General features: G+C 36.7%; 1 protein-coding gene across 1 annotated transcript; it reads right to left on the reverse strand.

The window, feature by feature from the left end:
- Positions 1-1,149: 1,149 nt before the first annotated feature.
- On the reverse strand, positions 1,150-6,613 carry LOC121259761 (la-related protein 1C). The gene is made up of 6 exons (XM_041161496.1): positions 5,800-6,613; positions 4,735-5,266; positions 4,473-4,629; positions 4,255-4,345; positions 2,379-2,450; positions 1,150-2,230 (listed from the first exon to the last, which is right to left on the reverse strand). Exons 1-6 carry the CDS (start codon positions 6,265-6,267, stop codon positions 1,919-1,921), a joined length of 1,632 nt encoding a protein of 543 aa, XP_041017430.1. The 5' UTR covers positions 6,268-6,613; the 3' UTR covers positions 1,150-1,918.
- Between the last annotated feature and the right edge of the window lie 1,398 nt (positions 6,614-8,011).

Consider the following 8,011-nt stretch of genomic DNA (forward strand, 5'->3'; position numbering starts at 1 on the left):
CCATCCAGGAAAGCCTAGCTCTAGCAAGCTTTACCTGCTTGAGAAACATTTTAGCTTTGTAGGTGGAGAAGGGGAAAAGAAAAACACTAGAGATGTGATGGCAACTCTACTGAATGATCAGCCTGCACAATGCTAGATGATGCAAACAGGCAATTAACCCTAAAAGTCATTTTCACATATAAGTTATGGTGATGGGAATGTTCAAAAAACTGCCCCTCTCAAACCCGTCAAAACTTGAGATGTATGTGCTTGTTTTGGCAAATCCTTGGAGCCTCCTACTAAAATCGTGATATCATAACTTATTATACACAGCAAAACATTTCGAAGTACGAACCGACAAAAAGGTTGTATTGCCTTCGCAAGTAATGCATGCCTACTCGTTTTGTAGTCATAATTTTATTCAACCAATCCTGAAAGGATGGATGGATTCAAGTCAAAGCACACCGAGTTATCCAGCACTCCTTTGCTGGTGCAGTCTCTAAATTTGTTTATTGGAAAAATATTTATTGTAGTTTACTGTGTGCTGCATTTAAAAAAAAAAATTTGTATTGAAGTGTGCGGAGAGTGCGACTGATGTATAACCGCACCCTTGTTTATTTGTGGACTAAGGTTGCGTTTGAGTAATAAAAGATTTTTAAGTATTCTGTGAATAATAGTAAAAAAATAAAAAAATAATATTAAATAATAATAAATAGTAGTGATGAGTAGATGAAATGTAATAATAAAATATTAAATAATAGTAAAGTATTACGAGAATAATAACCAAATACCCAAACCAGGCTCTAGTACTACGTACATTTAAATCAATGGGTAACTAAAACTTTATATCTTTCCAAATTTAAAACAAAACTTTAAAATCACCATTTTCCTTTGTGTTGCATTGGCTATGGACAATTTGAAAAGGGACTGGTTTTCCTCAGGCTTTCAAAACATCTCGGAAATGATATCCCTCTCACTGTATGTCCTCGGGAAAGAAGACTACAGATATGATTTGTGTTTGTATATGCTTTGAGAGTACAAATAAGTCATTTTTTTTTTAAAGTAAAATTTAATTGAAGAAATTCACCTTTTTATGTGGAGTCTAAATATTCAGTAGCAAGCTACCGTGATGACACTGATTCGAAAGGGAGAGGAAATGGGAATAGATACTGAAACCAAATCGAGGTCAGAAGAGTTTAAATAAACATGAATACCAATCAAATCCAGTAGTCATAACCTGGATAATTCAAAGGTTTGTCTCCCAGGGACCACTTTTATGCAGCAAATTCTTCAAGGGGTTTGAAGAAATAAGGTATTATTACATATCAAAGCAAATTTAAGTTTAGCATATATATATATATAAAAGAAAAAAAGAGCAGTAGATCAAGCAATAATGATAGCAGTTGTAGAACAAGCTGCAGCATCCATCAAAAAGCCACCCACCCTCCTCCGTTCGTTCCCTCATGATCGGCGAGGATGTGTGTCGACCCGAGCATTTTCCAACTCATGTAAACCTCCAGAAGGTGGCGGTGATCTGACCCCAAAGATTCTAAAAAAACCAGCTGAGGGGGCAGCAAAGGGAAATGAAATCAAAATTCCCCAACCAAAAACACCGATCATGCCACCATAAAAGACAACAGAAACCATCAGAAACCCATGCCATATTTGCTCGAGTCATTGAAATGTTTTTATTTTTTCGGTTTTTTTCTTCTGCGTTAATATTTCTGTTCTATAATAGGTTCTCTTTTTTTCCCCTTCTTAATAATGTCTTTCAATGTGGTTACGAGATATGCTTTTATCGCACCATGGTAAGACCCTATCTTCAAGAAAATGATAGATATTCACCATTGTCATCAAGTCCATCCCTCACCCCTCTTTACTTACGAAAATTGTAGTTTAAATAGAACGTGCAAAAGCGCACATTTCTCTTCCTCTAATTTCATGCTGAAATAGAGTGATCTGAACCGGCTTGAACACCGACTCCAGTAATTCTGCCACCAGACAGCTGCATCAGGCTGCTCGAATCTCCAGATGGCAATCCACTATGGATTGCCACTGCATGAACATCAGCTTGACCACCAGCACCGCTGTGGTCGGTAGTCTTCTCCTCCAGTGCCATGCTTTGGACATGAGCTGCGAGCATATCCTGACTGGACTTTCCAGAGGTCTGTTGACCTGAAGCCTCAGGAAAATGAACCGAAGGTGATATTATCCATTTCATCCAATCATTGCGCCTTCTTACTTTGTCACCCTTGAAGACAAAGTCACAGGGTCATAGTTAGATAAAGGACTTGATGCAATACCAAAAGCATTGGTTTCAATACAAGCAGAATATCCTTGACTTCAAAGCCAATGAACTTTTGCAACATTGGACAATTGCATACATTGTAGAAACATACCTGTATTTCCAGAACATTTGAAGTACGCACAGCATCCAATATAAGCTGGATATTTTCTGTCAAGAGCATGACCTATAAAGGAAGCCCGTAGATTTTAAGTAAATCCTTTTTTTTTTTTTTTTTTTTTTTTTGAAAGGGAAATACTAAAATTGGCATACTATGTGTAAAAGACAAAAGTAGACAGCAAATCAGAAGAACAGGACAGCACAAAGAATGGTCAGATTCCAATTAACATAATCCTGTAGAATCAATGATGGCATTATTTCACACACCAGCAGGGATCAGAATATATGTAGGACATAATACATCAAAAGTGCGAAGATATAAACAATAAATTACTGACTCTGTCCACCTGTTGGCTTCTGATGTATCAGAAATAAATAAAGGCAATTCATGGAACAAGAATGTTACAGTTGGACCCGAAAATCAGGAACTTCAATTGATCAACAGGCCTGTACATAGTTCACCTTTATTTTCAAACTTCCCTTTTTCCCAGAATCACATTACTAGTTTAAAACCTACCATCTAATCATTCATCCCAAGCTCCCAATTATGGGTCCCCATGCAGGAAACCCCTTAGTCAGATAGATACTTCAATGGCGTTGTCAGATATCCACAAACACAAACCTTGCATTTCAATGAATGAGTTGATAAAGGAGTATCATGAAAGGTGAACTTCATCCTTGGTTAAATAATGGTGATGATAATAACAATAAAGTATTAGCAACTGTAAACCTTATATATGGGCCAATAAAACTTTTTGATTGGTTTTTATGATCAAATGAAGTTCTACAAACATAAAATTTTAAATCCAGAATAAAGATAACATGTTAAGACCTTAGCCCAGCAATATAACGGTCAAAGTTGGTGCATTTGAAATCAACTTGTCCACACCATGTTGCTGCCATTGTCTATATGTATGGCAAGAGTGAAATGTAAACATTAAAAACTAGAGCACAACCTGCAAGTTCATCCAAGCTGTCATTTGATTGTCACTACTAATAAAATACTAAGAGATTGTGGTCGAAAAATGGCCAGCCATGCTTCATGATTTCAATTGTAGGCAACCTAGAAAAGAGAATCCTATGTTTCCGACACAGATGATGCATAATTAATGAAGGATAGAATAATCTAGCTATAGTTTGCACATCTCAACAAAGATGAATGACTTCACCAGTAAGTAGGAGTAGTGGGTGAAGGCAAAAAAGAAGAGGGTCATGAAATTTAAACAAGGCAGGGGTGGCCTATATATCAATAGGTTATTTGAAAGTGGATTGAGTCCAATAGCGATGAAGGGTTTGCTTAGAAATTTCAATTAGTAAAATTTCCTGTATTTTGAGTAAAATATCTTTTTAATAGGTAGGTAAGAGTAAAATATCAATGTAGTAAACCATTTGTAGCCCATTAAACTCAAAGCATAATAAACTTGATGATTGAGACAAGTTTCAGCAAATAGAGCATTAAATGAACTGTGTTAGCACAAGGGGAAAGAGCTACTCCACTCCAGAATAGAACAACAATAAAAGAATATATATGTGCGCGCGGGCGTGTGTATGTATATATATATATATATACTGTGTTAAAATCAAAACATATATTGACGCAAATAAGATCATCACAACTCCAACATATGTGGTATTTTTCATTCTTTACTCATTCATTTTGTGGAATCCCCAATCATCATTTGACATCAGTTGCACCATTTGATGATACCTCAGGCATCACCAAGTGCTTCCAGGGTTGTTAACTTGCATGTCCAATGTCCGTAGAAGTTGAAAAAGATTAAGAAACTGATTATAAACAAGCAACTCTAAACACAAAACGCCAGACCACCATCGCATGAGCAAAACCATTTAAATATCCCCAAACAACTCACTTTTTTGAAGCCTGCTATCAATTTAATAGGAACCCAGCCCTGGTCATCCATGTTCTGCCGCAAGTATGTATCTTTAATTAAATTCTCATTACTGCAATAATTGAATAGGAGGTGCAACCACGGTTAACATTTCAATGTATTAAGATCAGTTGGATGGTGAGAACAACCAAAAAAAGTTGACTAATCACAATGCCTATTGGAAAAATTGAAAATAATACCTGAAATAATAATCTATCTGATTAACTATCTGGGTATATAACTGAGGATCAGAAGCATGGAAAAAAAGTGCATGAGGCGGTATTGGTGCTACAAAAGGCATGCCTCTGAGTGACTCAGGAGAAGGAGCTGCAACATATACCATTGGAGGCGGCATATCTGAAAAATGAGAGGCCTTAGAGCACGCCCACACACAAAAAACATAGAATTTAAATACCAGTACACTTACCAACTATAAAAATAAAAATAAAAATTGCTGCTTACCAGGGAAACCAATGGGACGGCCATAAGGCCGCACAGTTGGTGGGGGAATAAATGGGGCAGAACTCTGTGGTGGTGGAGGTCCCCTCATAAACCTATGGATAACTCTCTGTGGCTGCATGTGGGTGTCTTTGCCAGCAAAATTCCTATGAGCATTCCAATCTGAATTTCCGCGCTCATGATCATGCCTGCCTTTGTAATTGTGATGGTGAGAACCATCTCCACGTAGATGTGAGCCACCATTGCGGTGCTTAAATGAGTTGCGCTGCGGTGGATGATCGTTACCACTATGGGATTGTGATGAAAACCCGCTTCTTTGCATATGATCTTTAGGTGAACGGATATTTAAACCCCCATCAATCACAGCACCTGGTGGTGCTTGCTGCTGCAGTGGGAGGCCACCATTAGAGGATGTACTTACACTATGACGCTTCATAGATCTCTGACGTGTGTTTATGCTGTGGTTCGAGGTTGGATTAGAATTTGCATTATTACTAACTTGTTTCTGTGAAGAGGAAGATGTTGTTCCAGTCCCCTACAGTAAACACAATACACAATCTAAACGTATGCAAACAACTAAGAAAAAGCTCCTCAAACCAACAAACTCATGATAACATTCCACCAAAATCACCCTCAATTCCGTTTATTAGAAATGTATGAAATTAATAGAAAATAGGTTCAGTTCTATGTTTTCTTCTTGTTCTAGCTTCCAGATTTTACAAAAAGAAATATATATTCACAACAAAACTGGTCATTGGCATTACGATCAATTGAATTAAGCAAATTCATACGATGTAAGCAATATGCATACGCAATCCAGTATCGCTAAAATTCAAATTTTTGTTGCTTTCTGAGGTTTTTTTCTTCACTTTTGGTATTTTCTATTTCCTATAATTTCCAAATACGTTTATGTTGTTTTGCGAAATAATGAAAGAAGGAAAAATCAAACTCAGCTCGATCAGGCTCAGCTGATAAGAGTTTAGCAATGGAAATGTCAATTACTCGGGAATTCTCAGCGAGCAAAGAATTGAAGACACCGAAAACTGCAATAAATTCAAGAAACCAAACCTGAGACGCGGCGACTGGCGATACGATGTCCGATAAGCATTTCGAAGATTCGGAAGACGGTTTAGCCGAGGCCCGAGTGGACACCGACAAAGCGGGCCAAGAGGCCGCACCCATGACCGGACCAACGTCCGGGGCAGGCCCATTCGAAGGCTTGTTCCAGGCCGGCCTCTTCCCCGCATTGCCATTCGGCCCATTCTCCGAGCCCTCCCCCATCGATTCCTCCACCACCACCAAAGCAACAGCCGGCTCAGTCACAGCCGTCGTATGCGAGGGCGAAGAAGGAGCAGCGGCGACCGGCTCAGATTGACCGCGAACGATTTGGGTCCACGGAGGCAGCGAGGACGACACCACCCTCGTGGCGCGACGCGATTGAGGACTACCGACGGTATTGGCGCCGACGGTTGAGTGACGTGGCGATTGGTTCGTGGCCGAGGCCGAATCCGCGTTCGCACTACTACTCGAAGCCATAATAGAAAAAAGAAGAAGGAAAAATTAGGGTTTCCGAGAGTGTGTGAGCGAGTCGACGAGTTGATCAACGAAGATTGAGGGCCTTAAAGGGGGAATAAACAAAAAGATAACAAAAATTCCGAATAGCTTGAGAGAGAGAGAGAGAGAGAGTAGAGAGCGAAAAGTGAAGAAGTGATTAGGGTTTCGATAATGCGAGGAGGGTTTCCAAAGATTTCGGCGATCAATATCGCAGAGGTAGGAGGAGAACGGTCTCTCTCTTCTCTCTCTCTCTCTCTCTCTCTCTCTTCTCCCCCGTCTATATGTTCCTTAACTTTGGTTGCTTTCCTCTAGGAAATCCTTGAGAAAGCTCTCGGGTTTTGTTTACGTTCACAACTACGGAAATACCCTCGTTTTCTCTTGAATGGATTTACGAAACTACCCTAGCTGGCCTGGATCACTCTCCTATTATTTATTCAGAAAAATTTTACATATAAATCCCACTCAGCACGCTATGTAAAAATATATAATTTTACGTTTTTATCAAATATAAGGATAAAAAAATAAAATCATATATTTTTAAATAATGTGTAGAGTATGAGACTTTATCTAGCACGACTTATTTATTGAGCAGTTTTATTTCAAGATTTTTACACTATACATTACTCACATAATTTAATTTATAAAATTTAAATTTAAATATTTACTTTTTAATCAAATTATATTACAGAATAAAGATATCTAAATAGAATTATTCTTATAAATTTATTAGTCTCATTCATTAGACCGCTGTTAGGATTATGAGTTGCTCTCATACTGTTAATATTATTTTTCATACTATCAATGAATCCTATACAATCCCATGGCTAAATTTTGAAATCACTACTTAATTTTTCTAAAAATCGAGTTTTGAATTAAAAATATAGTACTAGTTTTATGTCCCTATACACATTAATAAAATGGTGCTATTGAATGTAAACATCGTCACATTATCGAAATTGGACTTTCTCTTACTCTTCTATCTCAATCTCACCTTCTACACCATTTTTGAGATAATGCCTTGTCCATTGAATTTTATTTAAATAATCGCATGCCTATTCCCTCTCTTAAAAATCGCTCTCCATATGAGGTTTTATTTAAATCAATATTTTAAATTTCGTTTTGGTGATATTTTGATTTAAGTACTAAAATAAAATATTTTGATACCGGTGGGTTCAATGTACCATTCCAAGATTAGCTATATATATATATATAATTGAATATCTTTAAAATGAATATACGTTGAAAACATTAAAAAAAGAGTAGATATATTGGTTTCAAAAGATAATATTAGAAAAATTACAAATTTGAGTTGAGATACAAAAAAAAAAAAAAAAATCAAAGATAAAAAAAAGAGTCAAGAAATTATTAAAAATAATGAGATTTAAAAAAAGAATGAGAAGACATATTTAAAGTTATATAAAATTAAATTATATAAATCCATTTTAGAATTTAAAATTATGTGAATGCCGTCTAGATTTGAAATTTACAAAAATGTCATCCAAAGTCAAGAAAATTATAAAATTACCATTAAAATAGTCCGGAACGGAATGTAGTGTCCGTAATGAGGATGTATAGTATGCCAGTACAACATTGAAATTTGGAACGAAATGGAATGAGGATGTATAGTATGCCTACAACACCGAAACAAAAAATTTTAGCTGTACTAACTTGAACAAAACAAAATTCAAAACTATGATTTAAATCTTCTCATGATCATTTATTTCTC

The sequence above is a fragment of the Juglans microcarpa x Juglans regia genome, chromosome 4D (genome assembly GCF_004785595.1).
Source record: "Juglans microcarpa x Juglans regia isolate MS1-56 chromosome 4D, Jm3101_v1.0, whole genome shotgun sequence".
NCBI classification, from domain to species: Eukaryota; Viridiplantae; Streptophyta; class Magnoliopsida; order Fagales; family Juglandaceae; genus Juglans; species Juglans microcarpa x Juglans regia.